Consider the following 22,384-nt stretch of genomic DNA (forward strand, 5'->3'; position numbering starts at 1 on the left):
CCTTTAAGGTGGCATAAACTTTGGTTTCCTTCATGCGGTGGCGTACTCTGGACTTCACTTGACTGACAGAATGGTGGACAAGATATGGAGGAAGAGTTGGCACTTCATAGAGACCAGACGGTCTCTTCGCACGAAGCGGTCTTCTTGTAGTTCGCCAGAATGTAGGAGTGAGTGAGTAACCTCTTGTGTTTTTTGCTCTCGTTATTTGGATAGGAGGTAGTCACTCTGGGACAGTGGATTGCTGGGTGGATGCCATATTTGAATATGGTTTACATGACATTTGTTTTTTTTTCTGAATATAGTCGATCAAAATCTACAGCTGCCGAACTTTCATTGAGGTGTACCAATGTAAATAACCAAATAAAAAAAAACTCATAGCTGAATGAAATTTGGGTTATACTCTTTCTCATACAGTTGTAGAATCGGTGTGTTCCACAAATGTCTCTACTCTTCTCACACACACACACACACACACACACACACACACACACACACACACACACACACACACACACACACACACACTCACACTCACACTCACACTCACACTCAACGGTCACTCCTCTGATGCCATACTTAACACGCCGAACAGGAAATCTTGACTGCTGATTTTAAGCTTTTATTTACAACAATAAAATACTTTTGATAGAAGTGCCTGACGTTAACCTGCTTCTCACGCGGTGCGCATAAAATAGGCAGCTACGAATGCCTTACCTCAATAAGATTTCTGTCCAATTCCAGCTGAAGAAAAATCTAATTTTCAACGCTTTCTTTCTTTCTAAACCATCACTTTGCTTTTTCCTGCAGTGTGGAAGGGGATGGACGGCCCAATGAGAGCGGCCATTCCCTGGATGGTGGAGCCACGTACGGCCAGGGCCCGGTGACACACGGCTCAGCCATAAGCCCTGATCGATTTGACAGCCAACTTTACAGCCACGGGGTCCAGCCTGGGCCTCAGAGACCTCGTCGGCCTAAGCTCCAGCACTCACAGTCCATCCTCCGTAAGCAGGCTGAGGAGGAGGCCATCAAGCGGTCGCGCTCGCTCTCTGAGAGCTATGAGCTCTCTGCCGACCTACAGGATAAACAGGTACATCTCAAGAGTAAAAAAAGTTTCTTTCTCTGTTTTTCTATGTTCTCAAACCCAAATGAAATGATGTGTTTTGAGCTTCAGGCTTATCACGCCACAGTTGGGTGAACTTATTCTTGATATAAGAAATGCAAATGAAATGTTGGATTGCTGCTGAGCCCCTGACACCAGGGAGAGGCAAATTATCTTGGTGGAGAATGACTTTGTGAACCATGTGCAGCTAAGAAAGAAAATAATTAGATATCCCACGTGTGTGACAAGTTGATTTATTCCATCTTTATTTTAGGTGGAGATGCTGGAGCGCAAATACGGTGGGAGATTCATAACCCGGCATGCAGCTCGCACCATCCAGACAGCTTTCCGTCAGTATCAGATGAACAAGAACTTTGAACGTCTCCGGAGCTCCATGTCGGAGAACCGCATGTCCAGACGCATTGTTCTGTCGAACATGAGGATGCAGCTCTCGTTCGAGGGCCCGGAAAAAGTGCACAGCTCCTATTTTGAAGGGAGGCAAGTGTCCATGACAGAGGATGGCACTCCACTCTCCATGGTGCAGTCAGAATGTGGAGATATTGAGGTACACCAACAGGCCAACATGGCTGCTCACGCAGCTCCACAGAGTGACCTGACGGATGCCATCACGGAGCTGGAGGACGCCTTTTCCAGACAGGTCAAGTCTTTAGCGGAGTCGATAGATGATGCTCTGAACTGTCGCAGCCTGCAGGGGGACGAGGGTCCCGACCCAGACGCCATGGGTTGCACCAACGTGGAGGGTGAAGTACCCTATCAGGTGAAAGCCCACCGCAGGGTGACTGGACGGATGCACGATGAGTCAATGGCGTCCTATAGCGATGTTACTTTGTTTATCGATGAGGAGGACATGGGCCCTTCTATCGCTCTGTCGAGGTCAGGGGATCATCCCTCCAGCACAGAATCGGACTTACGGTTGCGGTCAGTCAACTCCTCCCAAGAATACTGGCCTATTGACCCCAAAGATGAGGGTCGTGACACAGACACTAGCTGTCGCAGCACTCCTTCCCTCGAGTGCCAAGAGCAGCGCATTAGAATGGACCATCTTCCTCTCTTGACCATTGAACCTCCTAGTGATAGCTCTGCGGAGCTCAGCGACCGCTCTGAGCGCAGCTCTGTGAAAAGGCCGCCCGTGTACGAACCTCACGGCCACATTGTGACGTCGTCCCAGGCGAGCCCCAAACACATATCCCACGGGCCGCCGCCACGAGCTCCCTCCCGTGACGACGACGCACCTCTGCGCCATCGCCACCGCCAGCTAGAAAGCCACTTGGCGATCAACGGCTCGACCAACAGGCAGAGCAAGTCCGAGTCGGACTTCTCGGACGGGGACAACGACAGCATCAATAGCACATCGAACTCAAACGACACCATCAACTGCAGCTCGGAGTCCTCGTCCAGAGACAGCCTACGGGAGCAGACTCTGAGTAAACAGACTTACCACAAAGAGACTCGCAACAGCTGGGATTCGCCCATCTTCAGTAACGATGTTATCCGCAAAAGGCACTACCGCATCGGCCTGAATCTTTTCAACAAGTAGGTACTCCTTTCTGATGGAGCTTGACCACTGCTTGTGATGAGGAGCACATTCATGTGCAAAATGTTAGACCAGCCACTTTCAGGCTCACTAAACTGTAAACATTTGTGTTGAAATATGTTTGCCATAAAAGCAAAATTGAATTACATAGATTGATTAGTATCGTATGGCAGAGTACGGATAATATGTTCCGTCTTATTTGGCTGAACTTTTAGATTTGAATCCCTCGAATCTTGTGTCGGTTTAATGACAGAAACATTGATGAAGACTCACTCAATCCACAAATTGAATCAATATGATAGTTGCAATGAGACATCTGTGGGACGTTTTAGTGCTGTGGTATTGTTAACCGCATTCTATTTTGGTGGGCTCAATCAGCATACGTTTTGTACATCAATTTGCTTCCTATTATTTTTCCCCCAGCGGTTAATTTCAAGTTGAGGGCAGGTGTCAACTTGCCTCAACAAGTGAAGGAGTCAATTTTCTCATCTTCTCGGTGTCTGTCCAGTAAAGTAATGTATACCATCATGGATCTTTTCAGGAAACCGGAGAAAGGCATTCAGTACTTGACTGAAAGAGGATTCATTCCTGACACGCCGGTCGGTGTGGCTCACTTCCTGCTGCAAAGGAAAGGGTTAAGCAGGCAGATGATCGGAGAATTTTTGGGCAACCGACAGAAACAGTTCAACAGAGATGTCTTGGAGTAAGTATGATGTGCGCACACTGTTGCATTTGACAGGACATTGCAGTTACTTGCATGAATGTTGACTTATTCATGACATAATATACTTTGACTTAGCTACTCCTAACTTCAACTGTGAGCACTAACCCTGACTCCTACTTTAACCTTTAACCTCGCAACATATGACACTGAATCAGAAGAAAAAGTTAACATGTATGGACGAATTCATTGAGTGGAGTGAGTACAAATGTGCTTTTTGACTTTGTGAAGGTATTTCAATCCAAAAGTAGGAATTTCCAGTAATAACTACACATTAATGGGCCTGTTCGTGACGTATTACTTCTGTGTCCCTCTCATTGATTTAGCATACCTTCTTCACCTTTACCCTGACTTTAACCATCACAACTGAGTGCCTATTATAAATCTGACTCTAACTCTAACCTCAAAATCATTGTAACTTAGCCCTTTTACCATCTTCTAACCTTTTGAATACTTCCACAACATTTAATGCACCTGCAATTTAGGTCATATTCATAAACACGTGTATTCATGCATAAAGATTTTCATAATTTTTTCTACATTCAAATGTCATCAGATGGAAAAAAGGTTTAACATATTGTTGATGAAACTTGTGTACTGACATGTGCATGGTCAACCATTTAAGGAATTGAATAAGAAAGTGTTTGTTAAATTGTATTCCAAATAAAAAAGGAAATTATAAAGTTATTCTGATAGCCAGAAAAGATCTTGTTTCCATCTAACTGTTCGTTTCTGTCCGCCTCCTGTCCCTTCCTGTTCCAGCTGTGTGGTGGATGAGATGGACTTCCAGAGCATGGAGCTGGACGAGGCCCTCAGGAAGTTTCAGAACCACATTCGAGTTCAGGGTGAAGCCCAAAAGGTGGAACGACTCATTGAAGCCTTCAGGTAAGATTTGCACTGTCGGATACAGCATGTCAAAGAAGAGAGTTCAGAATAAACACACTCCGAGGATTGTGATGAAAAACAGTTGGAAGGAATTTTAATAGTGCATCATCATTGTTCCTGTCAAGACGATTGTTGACGCAGAAAGAGAACCTGTTGCGTTTTGACTTCTGCTTCCTTCACATCATGTTGAAACTGTTTCCCCACTTTGAGCCTTTCGATTGTGCTCCGACTGTTGATGTAATTTCAAGCTGAAACGACTGACGTTGCTCTCCTGTCTCACATCTGTAGCCAGCGCTACTGCATCTGTAATCCCACGGTGGTGCGGCAGTTCAGGAACCCCGACACCATCTTCATCCTGGCCTTTGCAATCATCCTCCTCAACACCGACATGTACAGCCCCAACGTCAAGCCCGAGAGGAAGATGAAGTTGGAGGACTTCATCAAGAATTTAAGAGGTGAAATACACCACTCATTGAGAATGTGTTTCATGCCAAATACGGTTCATGAGTTTCATAGTTACACCAGTCGCTTACTTAAAGCTGGATTACAAAACATAAACGTGTCTTAACTCTGCTCTCTTCTGTTGCAGGTGTGGATGATGGAGAGGACATACCACGGGAGACTCTGGTCGGCATCTATGAGAGGATTCGTAAGCGAGAGCTAAAGACCAATGAAGACCACGTGTCGCAGGTGCAGAAGGTCGAGAAGCTCATTGTGGGAAAGAAACCAGTGAGTAGCATTACTTATCTTGTCACTAAGATCTAAAAAATACTCATTAAAACTTCATTGCATGGCAGACATCAATCTTTATTGATCTGAAACAGTTTTACTCACGTGGATCTAGAAATGTCCCCATAAGTAGGAACACTAGTTCTCTCCTTACTCCCAATCCATAATTCACAGAGTTTAAGCGACAAAAGCAACAGTAAGATTTAGATAATTCTTCTTACTGTGTGAATAAGGACACGTCTGTGTTTTAGGCCTTCGTACTGCTGACTTTAACCTTGAGAGATGATTCTTTGTCCTGAAGCTGGACTAGAAAAATGACCACATGCTGCCAACTTTGCACATAATGGAACGGGAGGGCCCCCTGTTGCCTCCAAAAAGTCACTTCTGCTTAACCGACCGTTGAAGTACATTGCTTCGATCTCATGACTCGGTAGTTCTTAGTCGGTTTATTTTTTTGCCATGTACTCTGGAAGAAAACAGCTGTATTGACTGTATTCAGTCCTCTCAGGAGCAGCAGCAGGTTTTCAGCATTACTCTGTAGGCTATAATGTCTCTGTCGTGTGTGCGTGTGAAGGTTAAAAGGGTGATTAACCTAAGCAGCCTCGGGGAGAGGCTGGTCCTGCACGGAGGCCTTTGTTTCATTCTGCTTTCAGCAGAGCGGAGTCGGCTCTGCTCTCCTGGTAATAATTGAATGTATTGAAAAATGATCCCTTGTCACCATTTAGCTGCATAAATGAGAAGGCCACTTGGTAAAACACTTTAACATAGAAACCATATTGGATCTCCTCTTTATAATAATCAGGTCCACTCGTGGTGCATTAAAAGTGCTTCTCAGGGACAGTCTGTCATTATTTCAACATCGTTACAGATTCATTTAGGAGCAAAGAAAGATCGGAGCCTCGTACTCGCAACTGTTGAGGTGCATCAATCTTTTAAAAGCCAGTCTTTATTTAAGCTTAATGATTTGTGTTATGAGAGGCAGTAACTTTATGCACATTTATGAACATTTTTCATCCTTTCTCTTTAGATTGGATCCCTCCACCATGGCCTTGGATGTGTAAGTAGACCAAATAATAATCTTTCATCCATTATTTCACTGCATGTGGCGTTTTCTCTGTCTTTGTAGCAGTTGGCGCACATCATGCGGGTGTTTTTCTTTTTTGTGGGTTTACCTTGAGCAGCTGGATAAACTGTCTGAAGTATCACTCGGGTTAGAGGGAGCTGAGCAGTCAGCGCTGAACTCCAGACACGGAAACAAGAGATTTCAACTCATTTGAGTTCAGCTCCAGTGTTTATTTATTCTCCATTCAGCAGGCGGCACATCGCTCTTCATTTAAGCAGCCATTTGCTGGCTTAGTATGAGTAGAATAAGATATTTTTTTTGTCCAGTGATGCTACAAGGAAGTGATTATTTTTTTGTATGTCAGGGAAAACTTCAATAAATGACATCAGTGCAAATATGCTAAAATCATGACATTCAAACAAAAAATCTGTATTTTTTTCCCCCTTGTTTTTTGGGTCTTGTTCTAGCTCCTCTTCCCATGATTTATTTATCGGTTAAAAATTTCAGCCAAGGATAGTTATTCAAGCTTGGATTGTCACGGTTGTCTGAGTGGAGTCATCATCCTCTTTCATGTCAGTGTTTCAGTAGTCAACATATCTAACATTCTTATAGAGATTACCTGATGCTTTACTGTTTACAAGTTCACCTTTATTGATTTCCTTTATCCTTTAAACAAAAGACGGAAAAAATAAGGAAAGATAATAATACAAAGGGGAAAAAAAATTTGAGGAAATAATTTTTTAATGTTATGTATACACATATCCACACATGCTGTTTTATTCCAAGATCATAAAGTAGAGGTCAGCCGCTTCTGTGCAGATCAGTCACATGCATGCTGGTTCATTCACTGTCAGAGTTTATTAGGATTATTGGCAGTAATTTAGTTTGATTGAAATACAGACTAATATCAGATGTATCATATTGATACTAAGAGTAAACTCTAAAAAGAAAATCTATTTTCCGTACGTCACCATGAGGAATGCACATGAAAGAGAAGAAAAGTTTCCGTTCTCCCATTGTTCTTTAAATCCTTCTGAGCGGAGTGACTTCTGTTTCCCATTACCATGTGAGCTTGGGTCATAATTACCTCTGAAGTGCTGTTGTCTGTGCCATTTTCCTTCGCTTTGTAGGTGTTGTCGCTGCCCCATCGCCGACTGGTGTGTTACTGCCGCCTGTTTGAAGTTCCAGATCCCAACAAGCTCCAGAAGCTGGGTCTGCATCAGCGGGAGATCTTCCTGTTCAATGACCTCCTCGTGGTAATAACTGTCTCCTTTAATCTCCTCTCCTCTTCCCTTCCTTTCGCCCTGCACCGAGCCCCATGAAATTTCCTTTGAATAATTTCAGGTCACCAAGATTTTCCAGAAAAAGAAGAATTCGGTGACATACAGCTTCAGACAGTCCTTCTCTCTTTATGGGATGCAAGTCATGCTGTTTGAAAATCAGTGTAAGTGGTTCTGACTTTTCTCCTTTTGTGTGGTCTGTGCTGTGCAGCACGTTACCTGACGGTGTTTACGTCACACGGTTTAATGCAGTAACACTTCCAGCTGTAATGGGAGGTCAAACCCAGAGGCGGTGACGTTGTTTATGCTTCCTAAACTTCAGAGGGATTTCTCCAACGTGTGCGACTGTGGGTTTTGGTAAATGACGCTTTTGTAAATGTCCCTTCCTCTGTGTTTGTCATTACCCCAGATTACCCAAATGGAATCAGACTTACATCAGCAATACCAGGCGCAGACATCAAAGTACTCATCAACTTCAATGCGCCGAATCCCCAGGACCGCAAGAAGTTCACAGATGATCTACGGGAGTCCATCGCTGAGGTCCAGGAAATGGAGAAATACAGAATAGAGTGTGAGCTCGCTTTTTATTCTCTCACCCATCCCCCGCTTGTCTACCTCAGCCGGAGTAAAGTGAAAACAGGCCGTGGTCCCCATTACTCAACGGCAGTGGTTTACAAGGGAGATTGTTTACAGAGTTCACAGGATGGTGAACCAGAAGTGACAGCCCGTTATTCTGAGCATTGATTTTCAGGAGTAAAGTTCAGACAACTGTGTACATCTGAAGCAAATTCTTCATAAGTTTCAGACAGTAAACAGGGGCTTGGATGCCTAACAGGAAAGTTTAGAAATCACTCCCCGGCCAGACGGAGAGGTAAAAACCACTGCTTCTTACCTCAGCGTTTCCATGACTCCTTTCCACAGCTGAGCTGGAGAAGCAGAAGGGGGTGGTGAGGCCCAGCATGTCGCAGAGCTCCGGCCTGAAGAAGGAAGCTGGCAACGGGAACATGAACCGCGCCAGTCTGGATGACAGCTACGCCATGGGAGAGGGCCTGAAGAGGAGCGCCCTCAGCAGCTCCCTGCGGGACCTCTCTGAAGCAGGTATAGCCAAAACGACTTTGCTTCTACCAGCTGGTTCTTCCATAAAGAAAGTGTAGCCTCCTTGTGCCATCCGCCTCGCTGGGATGATATCAAGGAGATAAAAAAAAATAAAAAATAGCAAAATGTTGTTCATGGCACCATACATTGATTTTAGAGTGTTGCCTTCAAATTCATTACCGAATTCCTCCATGATTGGATGGTTTGGACTCTGTTTTTTATTTGTTACATGTGTAATCTCTTTTGTATTCAGCATACTTTGGTGAGGGAGAGCTTTATTGTGTGCTAAAAAAAAGTATTTTTTTTTAAAATCACAATTTAAAGATGTTTTACAGACTTATTCGTGCTGAGCTTTAAAGCAGTGCTGTTTTTGTCTTACCAGTGATGAATGAAATTGATGGGTAGTTTTCACTCTGGATCATTTGGATAAGTTTACTTCTGGACGTTTCCATTCATCTTTTTATTGTCACTTTTTGTTACTTGGCACTTCTGCGTTTCTAAGTTGTTTTTTGATTTTTTGGATTTTATCCGAACGCATTTCACTTTAATCTGTTACGTTTCATTCAGAAATCATGTGTCATTTCCTTTCGCCTATTTATCTGTAAGTCAGACAAAAGAACGCTGACGTGTACCTTTCTGCAGCTGCAACAGGATTAAGATGCACTGGTCAGCCATAACATTATGACCACTGGATTCATGAGGCAGCAAGTCAACATGTTGCCTTAAAGTTGATGTAGTGGGAGGAAAAATGTAGTAAATCTGACAAAGGTTGGATGAATTTGTTCGTGCATCTTCAAAACTGTAGCTCCTGTGTGTTGCTTTGGTCTGCACTGGTCAGTGTCTATCAAAACCTGTCTAAGGAAAGAAAGGTGATGAACCTGTGACAGGATCGCTGGTGGGCATTCATGTCCATGGTGTCCATGGAAGGCCTACCTCGTATCTTCTAGAACCACAAAGATCTGTTGGTATCGTGATGCCAGGTACCACAGCACACCTTTAGAGGTCCAGTGGAGATCATGAGTTGGCCTTAGCGCTGCAGTATTAGGGAGGTGCTTGTAATGTTATCGCTGCTCTGTGACGTTACAAAGTCATTTCATATCCATAAATATCAGTGTTTAACAAAGCTGCTGTGCTGCTGAGGCAAGAATACATTTCATTCATGACAGATAACAGCTATGTGACGTTATCAGGTGACTAACTTGATAACAAAATGAAATCCAGTGGAGGGTGTGCCTCACGGTTGGTGGCATGATATGCTCTGTTCTTACGATCACTACCTCAACAGGAAACGATAGGTCAGACAGTGAAGAAGTCTGTAGGAGTCGCTCTGCCCTCCTGTCTCCTGCTTTCCTCAATGCAGGATGTGGCATGTTAGTGGGGTCATTTTTGTTAAATGTTTTTGTTTTTCTTTCTTTTCCTGCCATGCTCCCATTTCATGTGTATTTACTGTGTTTTGTCCATACACATCAGGTTAACCTCCTGTTTATGTGTAATTATTGGTCATATATCATTGGCTGAGTGTGCCTAACGATGGCAAAAGTGCTCTGTCCACCCTCAGACCTGTATATGCCTGTACATTCCATGTGCAGCAACCACTGTATTGCTTTTGATGTCTCTCCTCCTTTGTGACTGTCACTGAGACTGGCTTTTGGCCTATTCTGACTAGTACGAAAACCTGCATCTTCCAACAACTAAAAATGAAATTCAAAAAATAGGTTACCAAAATGCGTCAAGCCAAAAAATCTGAGAATAAAATAACTCTGAAGTAGATTTTTATAAATGGGTGGCAATCTTGAGGTAAAGCTTCACTATGGACTTTTCTTGGTCTATCATGCATGATGCACATTTAGATTTATATAAATGCATTCAAATAAAATTCAAGCACTGCCTGACTTAGCCTCCGGTTCCAAATGCGTTAAAAGAAAAAGAAAAAGAAAAAAAAAAGAAAAGAAAGTTAAATCACATAAATCTTTTACTTTTAAACTTGAGTGAAGATGTGACTTCACTATAAAGAAAATCCCAGCACCACCTGTCAACCACCACCTTCTCAGACCTGAATGCCCTCTCCCCCACTGCCCGCCCGTATTCGGTCCTTACTCACAGTCACAATTCACTGCACTGCCCCCTACGGGACTGGCGGGCGGCCTAAACTTCTGTAGTCCACCCAGAAGTGCTGTCGATCTCTAATCTCTGGTATTGCATGTCTCGGCCAGGCAAGCGGGGGCGTCGCAGCAGTGCAGGATCACTAGACAGCAATATGGAAGTAAGTTGTAAAGCAGCTGGTATCCAAGCTACTCTCTATGTGATGATGTGCACTGTGAAACACTCCATTTATTTTTTGGTCTTACACCTTCTTTGCTTCATAGACTCAGTCCATTTGTTTGGATCATTTATTTTTCTTCCTGGGATGCCTTATAACCTGCTTGCCTCAGTTAGTGTGCATGCATGGGTTGCCTGCCTCTGATCCTGCCCCTTTTTTTGGAAGCCAGAGGTCTCCTGTTTTTGGTCATGTTATATGACCAATATACACTTTTACCTTCAGACAAGCATGACTCTACTAATGCCTCCTCTGATCCCTCCCCTTGTCACCTGTCTCTGTCTTTCATTCGATCACATCCAAGCGGTTTTCATTTGGTTCTTCAGGGTGGTAGCTTTGAAAGACAGAGGAAATCTGTGCATCACCAGCTGCCACACTGCCTGTCTGAGTCCTTCTTTCTCTCTTATTCTCAGTTTCTCTCAAAAGCTCTGAGGTTCAGGGAGGAACGTAGCCTGCATAGTCTCGAGGTCTTCTGATTTCCTTTCTTTTGGACTTTGAAAGCTGGGATTTCATTCATTCATATTTCACCCATTTCATGTGTCCATTTGTTCACGTGTTGGGTTGAAGTCTGGGACCCAGGAAATGTCTTTCTACTTTCAAAGATATCTGACGGTTTTTCTCCAGTCTTAAAAGAAGCATGTGCCAAAAGGGAAAAAGGGTCTTTTTCTTTAAGGACAGCCCATACCTGCAATTGGAATAGTGTCGGACTCAAAACGGGGGAAGGTGCACAGGCCTGTTGTGAAGTTTGCACATGAGAGCTTAGTTCCTCCTGCCTTCTGACTTTTAGCTGAATGCTAATGTGTGGATGATGAGTTTGCCTGTCACACTCTCTGCATGTGGAAACTATGCCTCAGTTAATTATAACAAGTTGCATGTGTGACTCATAGAGGTTTTTGGCACACTGACTGCAAAGAAGATCAAACGTTGTTGGTTTTTTTTTCTCCCCCCTCTTTATGTTGTTATTGATGCTCCTAACAGTTTTGATGTAATTTTTCCTGTTACAGATTTATTGTTTCAGCACAGTTGGCTCCTTAACAGCAGAGCTTTGAATTCAGGCTTCCTTCATCAAGCTGAAATATCCGTAGTGTTTTTGCTGCCTATCATGAAAACGTTTTTAGTTTCTCATTTGCATGCCCTATAACATTTTGCTACTTGTTTATCTGAAATAAGAAAACTGTGAATTCATCCCGCTGGTGCCTTGTAGCTTCTAGTTTAGCAGGTGTTGTGCAGTCGTACGGTGTCTGACAGACATGCTGTTACATTTTTTTTCCTCCTGCAGGGGTCCATCATTAGCAGTCCTCACACGCGAAGGAGAGCCACAACGCCGCACGAGGGCGCACCCCGCGGCCATCCCACCATCCCTAACTCAGCATCGACTTCAATCCTGGGGTCGCTCTTTGGCAGCAAGCGAGGGAAGCCTTCATCTCAGAGCCACCCTCCCTTCCCCGCTCCCGGTCACCCCACTCTCATATCCCACAAGCCCCACCCGACCAACCTGCACCACACAGCACAGGTGGTACATGCAGCACAAGCCCAACACCACGGCCACCATTCCCAATACTGCCAGGTCCCACAGAACCCCCCACCTTACCATCACCACCACCACTACCACCCACCTCCCCACACGCAGTACCACCAGCACCCGTCCTACAGCTCACACGCTCACCAACACTCCCACTCGCAGCAGAGCCATTACAGCCAGCATTCCCATCACCCCTCGCACCCCCAGCACGGTCCTCACCACCACAGTCAGCAGTCGGGTTCGGCGCCCGGTGGACCCAAACCCAAACACAGTGGCATCAGCACCGTAGTGTGATGCTCGGAACGCAGAGAGGAGGCGCAAGGAGGGGACTTACTGAAGGAGGGACAATTGCTTACACCAAAGGGACTGACAGCATAACTCTATGGCCTGTCCACTGTGTTTCTGCTGCTGTGATGGGAACCAATCACACGCAGTCACCTTTTTCACTTCCAGGTCCAACTAATATGCAGGATGGAAATCTGACTCAAATCTTCCACTAGGGGCCTTTTAGTAGTTTGCCTGATCAGGGGCTTTGTTCCCCCGTTGGGTAGGGAGGGTTTTGCACAGGAAGATGCTCTTTGTTTTCCACACACACCCCCACGCACACACCGCCCGGCCGTGATGGCTGAGAGGAAAGTGTGTTTTCTCATCGAGCCGCTCCCTGTTTCTTCATTCCCTCAATTATCCTGTTTTACCTTCGCATTATCGGGAGGAAAGATGGCCTGAGATGAGAACATGTCTGACTGTTTTCTCTGTCACAACAGTAAAAGTTTCTTGTGCACAAGCTTTCGAAAGTCAACTCTCAAATCTTTTGGTTTTCGGATCCTACATCATATGAATGCTATCTGTCGTTGCCTCCCATAGAGCTCATATGTAGTGAAAAACCTCGATATAATCATTTCACACTAACCTAAATCAAAGTACAGGTAAACAACTCGACCGAGTCAGTCATAGTAGTTCTAGTGCTGTATTTACTGTAGATGACAGCTATACGTGTTGTCTCCTAGCTCTCATAATTAAATGTGCCAATTATTAATCCATAATCTATTTAGTCAAGACTTCATGTACAGTATATTGTGTGTAAAGTAATTTGTAAGATTATACTTACAATTATTATTATCAGCAAAAATGACTTTTATCAGTATTATACTGACTCTGTGGTAACAGGATGTAGATCTGAAAGGAGTGAACTCTCATTCAGCCCGGCCTATAATCTCCTCTAAAAAGTTTTGCCTTTCAAATGGATCAGACGGAGCCTCTGGACGGCAGCTGTTGCATAAAGGCTTCAAAATGCTGTGCCGTCACAGCTGAAGCCTCAAAGCAGACTTTTCCTGTCAGCCCCAGCAGTTAATCAACTAGGCTGGCTGCTTGGTAGGTCCGACTACGTCTCATACTGTGGATGCTTAATGAATGAATACGAGTGAAAATACTTTTTTTTGTGTGCGTGTATGTGTGTGTGTGTGTAAAATCTTCATGGCTCAGTTCCTGTTACACGTGGACCGGCAATTTTGCGTTGAACACGATTAGTCTGTTGCCTTTAACATTTGCAACAGCTGCAGTCTTAGACTCTTGAAATAAAAATTAAAAAGAAAAACTTATATCTTCTTTTTTTTTGCCTTGTTTAGAATATTTTTCATTCACTAACAGCATATGGTGAGTAAATAAAAATGAATTCTTACATAGTGAAGTATTTTTTCCATCTTATTTTCTATTATATGTGCAATATCTTTGTACTGATTTTGTACATCAAGAACAAGGTGTCCATTCTGTTTGTGGGTTTTTTTTTCCCCCCTTCATATTGCTTCATTATTTATTTATTTTTTCTTTATTTTGCCCCCCCCCCCTGTCAGAGTCTTTTCTCTGTAAATTAATGTCTGGCTGTCCTCGTGGTCTTATGAGAGGTACAGGCTTGGAGTTTAGTGGAATGTCTAGTCAGTGATTTTTTGCATGTAATGTTATTGATGTGAGGCTATCCTCTGCACATTGTATAACAAATCAGTGTTACCATAGCAAGTTTAAGTGCAATCATGTTCAGAAAATGCAGACTTGTACTGAGAGTGGAGGTCTGTTATCTTGTTGTCCAGGATGAGATTCAGGTGAAAATAAATTTTTTTCCATTAAAAGTATATAAATACCTACACAGTTCACAATGGAAAGAAGAATGTGTGTATATATTTTAATAAAAGGAATATCTTCCTCCTTGGGCTGAACAGAAATATTTTGCTGGATAAGCACATATGAAAGAACACTTTCATTTTTTTCAGGAAATGCAGTTATAATATACAAAATGCAAACGAACAAAAGAACTGGGTATATGTAAAGAATAACTTTCTACATTCTACAAGATAAGAGTCTATTCTAGTGTGTAAATTAGTGACAGTAAACTGTTTGTCCCAATATTCAGGTTGTAAATGTATTTTAGCATTCACAAAGAAAACCATTCTCACACGTCAGGCTGACCGTCACATGTTTCTCCTTATTTGAATTCACAAAGGAATAAAGTTAAGATGACGAGACATATCACAAACGGGACATTAATGATCAACTGAATGTGTCTTTCCAATGATTTCATATCTTTGCTACAAATGTGAAATCTTGGGACGATGTGAAACCGATGTTTATTTGTTGGTGTGTGTTGTAGTGCTTCAAGTGTCCACAGTCATTCTTTGTGAGAACGTTCCCCGACAATGCACTGCATGGATCCGATGCATCATGTGTCCTACTCACTGTGAGCTGATGGGAAGAAGGAAAAAAAAAAAGAAAAATCAGCCTTTAAATTTTGACTTCTCCGGTTTCGATTTTTAAATCAATTTTTCCTGATATTGACGTGTCCTTGTTGTTCCATGTTAGCCTGGTAGTTATTGAAGCTCAGCATGCATTTCATCTACAAAGCCATCGTGTAAATTAAAAAACCATGAAGAACATTGCACTTCTGTTGCTGAGGGCTTTCATCGTGTAAATAAGGGATTTCGATGTGCAAATTGATGAGCCCCTCGAACATGGGTTTATCTTTATTAAGCTGTAAAGGGACCAAGACTTGGGTTCAAGGAGATGTACATAGTGTGTAAATGATCAGTAGTTTATTCTGATATCTGCAGTTAAGATCAGGATGTAAAAACATCACCTTAAAGATGGATGTGATAGGGTGATATATGAACATATCGATTGTCTCTGCGTCCAGATGTTGGCATTTTGCTGTTGGGAATTAAAAAAAAGAAAGACTGTTAGAAAGTTTGCCATTTACATCCAGCTCTTTTTCATACATGCAACACACACACACACACACACACACATGTATAATGTACACACAGACACGTGACACACATCCTGCTGCAAGCTGTTCAGTCTGGCATGAGACACAATGAAAAATAAAAAAAGGAAGACAGGAATGGCCTCATTTATATGTGCATTCTGTTTGTACAGTGAGTAGTGAGTCAGTAAGACCCCAGTTATTGTAAAACTTCAACTGTGACAATGTTGAGAACGGAAAATAAACAAATATATGACTTATGGTACACGTGTTGTTTCTGCTTTCGTCATTTAACTTCATAGTACTGGTATATATTGATTGTACGGTCTGGGTGATCTGCCACTTTAAGTCAAAGGACACTGTTTTCCTTCCTCAGTTACGTAATGCAATTCACATTTGAGTGTTATCTTCATGCAGTCCTATCTTACTATTCCAGCCTCCAACAATACTTTCCACTATGCCCTTACTCCACCTATAGGTGAAAAGTGTAGTGACTGCGCAGTTCCTTAGCGAGTTCAAATATTTTAATCAAACACTTACCTCTCATCTTCAGTCCTCTGAAACTGTAAAATAGTGGTATTCGCCCTCAGTGTGTCCACTCTGGGTTTTGACTTCAAGATTTCCATTAAGACACATTCTCTCTCTTGCTGCGAGCTTATTCACTTTTCCGATGCCAAACAATCCCAAATCCACATAAAGCTGTGCATGCTTCCAGCTGTAATTTGCAGTAAAGTGTCCGCCGTTGCCCTCAGCACTGCAGTGGATGTTCATAAACAGTATGTGGAAGAGCTTCAGATGGCCTCTTTCACTACCTTAGTTGATAAACTCTTATCTCTTTGAAGCAGATGGCTTCACGCTCATCTGCACTGGGCGTGTTGTTTGGTGAGTTTTACAACACACCAGTGAGGGCATACCTTGCGGTCAAAATAACTTCTGATCATCCTGAAAATGACGACGGCGGTGAATCCAATATGAGGTTACAATGATGACTGGCACTAAAGGAAGAACATCTTATGTTGGCTTCATTCTGAAAGGTTGGTATTTAAATTTGAGATCTGCTCAGTAAGGTTACTCTGGATAAATGCTTTTTTTAATTTTTTTTTTTTTAAATAGATGCTTAAATCAAATGATTATTAGATAATAGTCTTTGAGAATAGTCACTTCTATTGTCAGCATTTTCTGAAGTATGGTGTTGCAGCGTAATTTCTTCTTATGCAGTATTATTAATACTTTTGTCTTAACTGTGCAGGATGCGATCCAGTTTAAGCTTAGCTCTATTCCTCCTGTTGGCTACAACTAGCGCACTCTGTCGTGGAAAGGTCTGCCTCTGTTCGGGCTCCCGGCATGCTGGACTACTTGTCAACTGCACCTCGCTGAACCTCATGGAGCTGCCTCATCTGCCCTCAGACACCACAGAGCTCTTTGTGCAGGACAACCAGCTGACCTCTGTGACTCCGGGGCGGTTCGATAGGTTGGTTGGCTTGAAAGAGGTCTCCCTGTCTGGGAACCCTTTCCACTGTGACTGCCGGATTCAATACCTGAGGAACTGGTTGTTGAAGAACGAAGCTATTGTTACAAAGGAGCCTGCGTGTGCCAGCCCAACCTCTGTGGCCCACAAACTCATCAGTGAACTGAGTGACGACTTCTTTTCTTCCTGTGCTTCGGCAAAATGCGCTGATGGGACATACGACATTATGCTGGGAGTGATGCTCTGCGGCCTCATTGTTCTGCTTCTGTGGAGCTTGACACTGGCCAGAAAGTCCACTTTCACTTTGTACATAGACGAGAGACACTCTGGGTTCAAGGCGGACTCTTTGCGCTCGATGAAGCCCAAACACAGGAGGAGGCTGCACACGGGACTGTCGGACAACAGTTCAGACTTGGATTCTGCCGTTTTCTCTGAGGATCTAGAAAGGCCACTTCAGAACATGGATTTACTGCCTCAGGTGCTGGATGTGTTGCACAAGAAGCACAACATAAAGATAAAGGCTACATGAGGGACCTCTGTCCACCACACAAAAAAATATATCACCTATTATATGATAAATATGTTTCTTAAAATGACCATTTCAAATAGAAAGAATTCCACACAAACAGCTTGTGTAACTACTCCTTGTATTTTCGTATGGTATTTGCGATGAGTGACCGTTTACAGATGTAGGGGTGAACGCTTTTGGTGTTTCTAAATAAAAATTCTAGTTGGAAGTTACTCCAGGAACAAAAATTCTGATACATATAGAGGAATTTCTAAATGATAATCAACATGATAGGGCGGGAAGATATGTTTTAACATTTAACAAGGATGAAAGTCTCTGATCGGTGCAAATACTGGTCAAGTCTCTCACAAGACAAACTGCAGCGATACAGTACTATCAAGGAACAATATTGCACATCTAACAGTTGTTTTACAGTACACACATTACTCTCATGGTCATGCATAGATTTTCAAGGATAAACAGGTAAACAAATGACGGAAAATGCAATAATAAAAGTCACCTTGAGGAAAAAGATCAGACGCTGCTGGAATATGTTCATAAAAAAAACCAAAAAAAAACACCAGCGACTTTTTGTAATAAATATGGGATGGTATCATGATTTGTAACAATCTAGAACATTACCGCCATCTAAAAAAATACTTAGTTGGGTCAAATAAGGCAAAGTTTTTACAAGGTTCCTTAAAGAAATAAGGTAAATAAGGACAATCACAAAACAATATAAAAGAGCAGATGATAATAACAATTACAAGTTTCAGATCTTCTATGGTTTCTCTTTAAGTTTGAAATATTAAAAGAGGACGTGTATTTTGTCAATGCCCTGTCAGTTGGTAAAAGTCCACAGTGTTAGGCTCCTACAGCTTCATGCATTAAGCGGTCACCCCAGGTTAATGCCCTGACTCGCCCCGCCCTGCTCGGACCTCCTTGACCAGCTTGAACTCGTCGGCTCTACTGAGGCACAAACTTTTCCTGCTGAAAGATGAGGTCCACAGCTTCTGCCACGTCCTGCACGATGTGGCCCGGCTCCACCAGCGCGGGGTCGAACCTGAAGTCCCGGTGACCGTGGAACACAGTCTCCTTGATGCAGTGGTTTGCGTCGGTTGGCACTTCTGCTTTGGGGTTGTAGACCCCCGTGCAGACCAGGACAGACTTACAGGACGTCGCAGATGGCAAAGCAAACTCGCTTTCCCAGAGGCTGTCGCGCTCCTCCTCTCTTGGCACGGCTGTGGTGGATCCAGTGGCAGCCACCATCTTGGCCACGGCTTTGGGGTTCTTTCTCGCGACTTTCTCCTCCAGGTAGCGGTTGTAGAGATTGGCGCCGTAGATATCAGTCATGAGGTTATCACTAAAAAAGCACAAGCGAGTAGTAATTATGTGTCGAAATAGACCGTCGTGTTGTTTACGCTGCACAGTGAGGAAAAGCCAGATGTTCTACCTGTACCTGGGATTTCTTGATTACTTTGGCTTCCTTCTATAATGCAAGTTAGGTTAATTGGTGATTGCATTGAGAGCAAGTGTGTGTGTGTGTATGTGTGTGCATGTCTTCATGTGTTATCCCTGTGTTGGACTAGTGATGCCTCTAAGCTGTATCCCGCCCTTCACCCAGTGTCACCTGAGAGGCTCCAGCCCTCCCTCTGATCCCAACCTGCACAAAGCAGGTATAGAAAATGGCCGGATGTGTCACAGTAAAGTGACTGCCGCTGCTCGTCCACATGATAGTGATCAAAGAAAACGTACAAAAGATGTAAAAGCAGAACGACAGCAGACACCCAACAAAACAAAGCTGAAGTGAAACATGCAAGTCATGACTAGTTTATGCTGATTTGCGCTGATGTGTGCAGTTTAAAAGGAAGAGTTCTGCTTTGTCACACACATTTTCTCATCACAGGGTGTGCTTATTCTTTCTCCTTTCCTCGATTACTTACAGGGTTGCTGTCACTACATTCACCTTGTTTCTGATAATCACTACTGAATTTGTGATCCAGATATCCGACCAGGTGTCTCACCCTATAGCATAAAGGGAGGTGATGGGGAGTTTCCATTCTCTCTGCATGGCCTGGCTCCTGATGAGGTACTCTGCAAAGTGGTAGGTCAACTCGCTGGGTTTCCCCATGAGAGCCTCGTACTTCAGGTCTTTGCCTGTTATCTTCTTATAGATGTTCTCCAGGCACACGAGAAACGTCCCATGACCAAACCTAAGACAAAAAGGGCGTCGCAAAAAAACAGAAAGACGTCTGAGTTCAGGGATCCTTGAACACTTCAAAGACAAAAGAAAAATAACCATTTAAAGTTTTTTTTAAATGCTACCGTGGAGAATGTGCCTCAGCCATCCACATGAGGTCCATGTTGCAGGCCAGAAGAGGAAGGTGACTCGTCTTCTGGCTTTGATGTACACTGTTGAGGTTACCGTCAGTCATCAAAATGTCAGTTATCAGCTGCAGGTTGGTCTCCCATCGAACTGGCTCCCCGAACAAAACCACAGCTGTGTGAGGATTTATAAAAGACACAATATCCAAGCTTGTGAGATCGCAATAGGGCCAAATGCTCAAAACTCACCAAAGTAGCAGTTAACAATAGGGAATGCAAAGATTCACTGCATGGAAATGTTTTAACATATAAATATTCTTACCTTCAACCTTGGGCAGGGTGATGACAGGATTGGACTGGAATGAAGAAAAAGACACTAAATATGGGATTTAGTATGAACAGTGGGTTACGTTGATGTTTTTGTTTTTTCTGCGTTTCGATATCTCACCGGTAGTTTGGGCCTCCTGTTGTGATCCACCATGTCCAGTAAAGGGTATGATTCCCTCAGCATATCAACACTGACAACATTATTAAAGCCCACACTGAAGGCAGCGTGTTAAGGATGAATAAAGTTGTTTGAGGCAAATTCATTCTGTCATGCATTCTTCTGTATACAATCCATTTTAGGCCTTGGGGCACTTCATTCCATCTGATAGTGGCGGGAAAATGTAGGGTACACCCAGGACAGGTTATACTCAGGGAAACCCCGCATAGAGGGAAAATGCAAATTCGCTCAGAAATGCCAAAGTCTTCTTGCTAAATAGTGAGACTGCCAACCACTGCACCTCTGTGCTGATATATTATAACATATGTATTAATCTCTTCCTTATTGTGATGTAAGTCGTAACCTCATGACTTAGAGCTAATGTCTGGGGCTAAGCAGTACTTCTGTTATTCAAGTCTAAGTTTGAATGTGATATTGAGATAAATTGCAATATTTGAGGATACTTTTTTGCAATTTCCAGGACGGGTCCCTGTCCTGACACCAGGACACACTTGTCGTGGAACTTCTTGAACATCCTCAGGGGGCTGTGGGACATGATGACTTGGTCATGTGTAATCTGGAAATAGCACAAGTGTTAGGAAAGGTTAATTGCAGAGGAGTCTGCCCCACACCGATTAATCCAGCGTGTTTTTTTGTCCCGACTTAGCTTTAACTGGGCCTGAATGTGGCAAGAATTTATAACTCACAGGCACTCCCAGGATGTGCGCGAGCTGGTCTGCTTTTGTTTGTCTGAGGCAATTCCCTGCGTTTGTGACAAAAACAACTGGCACCACAAATTGTCCCTGAGAGTCGACCAACTTCTCAAACGCTTTCTTTGCAGCAGGGATTGGCATCCTTCCACGGACCAGCACGCCATCAATGTCAAACAACAGCCCAAAGCTCGGCTGTGGCTGGAGGAGGGAAGACAGAGCCATCAGCCAAAATACATGAAACAAGTCAACAAGAGCATTCAGTTGTTGGGGTGGGGAAATAAACAGGCAATAAAACAAAGCCAGATGACTAGAAGTAAACATTTAAATAGTAATCTATACATTCGTTTTTACTATTATTAGTTGGGGCATTTCTCTAGTGGTACATTTACTTTATAGTTTATGTGTGTTTTCAACATTTGTGGTCAAATAAGCGGTAAATAGGAGAGGAGGCAGAATTGGCGCTTGATGACATTAACGATGACCTACAATGGGGGATCCTGCTGGTGACACGGCAGTACATACTTAGCAGAATGGAAGTAATCCTAGAGATCTCAACACGTCAGTGGAGAGTTTCTATAAGCTTGTTTTTCTCTGCAAGTGGGGCTGATCGCCACGTAGAAAACGGTGCATCGGAGCTCGTTGTTGTCGTGAGAGCAACACGAGTGATCTGCTGTCAGATCTCCTGCTGTTTCCACCTTGTGAGCATCAACAGCTGCAAACACCGAAACCCAGCCGAAAGAAGAACGGACACAAACTAGAGGATCTCTTTGGTAAACATGTAAACAGTCTATTGTCCGGCAGCTGCGACCGTACCTTGCTATTTGACCGAGTTCCGCAAAGCCCGCACCGAGAACCGACAATCCCAGCTTTTCGCCTGGCTTGACGGTTACTCAGGGTGTACAGGCCCCGGTAAAACGACAGGAGTCCCCTCATCTCCTCTACTTATCAGAAGAAACAAAAACTAAAAAAAAAAACCTAAACAAACATGGATACAGGACGAGCCCCGCGTGAAGCATGAGCCGGCTCGCACTGGCCGCGCGCTGCCTGGCTGCTGCTCGGATTGGCTTTTTTTTTCTTCCTTCTCCACTTCTTTCTTCCTCAGCTCCTTTCGTGTTCGTAATGTGACTGGGTGGGAGCGAAATGACGCCATGTGAGAAGTAGGAGGGCCTCTTGCTGCATCTCCGCCGGAAGGAGCTGCATCTGCACTGCAACCCCCGCTGCCATTTTAGACTCCGAGGTGGAGCTTTAACCGTTTCTCCTTCCACGCGCCGCAGCGAGTCCCGCGGATCACCACGACCTGGCTGCGGTCGTGGAGATTTTTTTTCAATCGGATCACGGAATAAACCGTGCATCCGCACCCAAATATCACT

General features: G+C 43.6%; 3 protein-coding genes and 1 long non-coding RNA gene across 9 annotated transcripts in view; 2 read left to right on the plus strand and 2 right to left on the minus strand.

Moving 5' to 3' along the window:
* Window positions 1-14,459, plus strand: part of LOC308113968 (IQ motif and SEC7 domain-containing protein 1-like) — a 92,548-nt gene extending 78,089 nt beyond the window's left edge. For 3 of the 5 annotated variants that reach the window (XM_080470559.1, XM_080470562.1, XM_080470561.1), the window contains 13 exons: window positions 808-1,087; window positions 1,374-2,653; window positions 3,196-3,357; window positions 4,138-4,260; window positions 4,549-4,715; window positions 4,850-4,989; window positions 6,017-6,046; window positions 7,183-7,308; window positions 7,397-7,496; window positions 7,742-7,903; window positions 8,254-8,430; window positions 10,641-10,690; window positions 12,024-14,459. In XM_080470559.1, the coding sequence (XP_080326685.1) occupies window positions 808-1,087; window positions 1,374-2,653; window positions 3,196-3,357; window positions 4,138-4,260; window positions 4,549-4,715; window positions 4,850-4,989; window positions 6,017-6,046; window positions 7,183-7,308; window positions 7,397-7,496; window positions 7,742-7,903; window positions 8,254-8,430; window positions 10,641-10,690; window positions 12,024-12,560 (3,334 nt within the window). In that variant the 3' untranslated portion in view covers window positions 12,561-14,459. Of the gene's footprint in view, window positions 1-45; window positions 172-807; window positions 1,088-1,373; window positions 2,654-3,195; window positions 3,358-4,137; window positions 4,261-4,548; window positions 4,716-4,849; window positions 4,990-6,016; window positions 6,047-7,182; window positions 7,309-7,396; window positions 7,497-7,741; window positions 7,904-8,253; window positions 8,431-10,640; window positions 10,691-12,023 lie in introns of those variants that run through there. The other 2 variants (XM_080470560.1, XM_080470563.1) reach the window with 2 other exon arrangements.
* LOC308113969 lies at window positions 14,429-16,326 on the minus strand. The gene is made up of 3 exons (XR_013935583.1): window positions 16,057-16,326; window positions 15,391-15,461; window positions 14,429-14,999 (listed from the first exon to the last, which is right to left on the minus strand). It is a non-coding gene; the product is annotated as an uncharacterized lncRNA (long non-coding RNA).
* A 104-nt stretch (window positions 16,327-16,430) lies between these two features.
* On the plus strand, window positions 16,431-17,631 carry gp9 (glycoprotein IX platelet). 2 transcript variants are annotated; one of them, XM_080469794.1, is made up of 2 exons: window positions 16,431-16,550; window positions 16,766-17,631. In XM_080469794.1, the coding sequence occupies exon 2, from the start codon at window positions 16,767-16,769 to the stop codon at window positions 17,511-17,513; it is 747 nt and encodes a 248-aa protein (XP_080325920.1). In that variant the 5' UTR covers window positions 16,431-16,550; window position 16,766; the 3' UTR covers window positions 17,514-17,631. The 2 variants fall into 2 exon arrangements, with proteins under 2 accessions (XP_080325920.1, XP_080325921.1); XM_080469795.1 differs by having other exon boundaries at window positions 16,500-16,550; window positions 16,817-17,631.
* On the minus strand, window positions 17,616-22,296 carry LOC308113473 (haloacid dehalogenase-like hydrolase domain-containing 5). The gene is made up of 8 exons (XM_080469793.1): window positions 21,828-22,296; window positions 21,009-21,212; window positions 20,766-20,878; window positions 20,266-20,359; window positions 20,140-20,173; window positions 19,818-19,992; window positions 19,517-19,705; window positions 17,616-18,855 (listed from the first exon to the last, which is right to left on the minus strand). The coding sequence occupies exons 1-8, from the start codon at window positions 21,945-21,947 to the stop codon at window positions 18,459-18,461; spliced, it is 1,326 nt and encodes a 441-aa protein (XP_080325919.1). The 5' UTR covers window positions 21,948-22,296; the 3' UTR covers window positions 17,616-18,458.
* Window positions 22,297-22,384: the final 88 nt, after the last annotated feature.

Source organism: Lipophrys pholis (genome assembly GCF_963383615.2).
Source record: "Lipophrys pholis genome assembly, chromosome: 8".
Lineage (NCBI taxonomy): Eukaryota > Metazoa > Chordata > Actinopteri > Blenniiformes > Blenniidae > Lipophrys > Lipophrys pholis.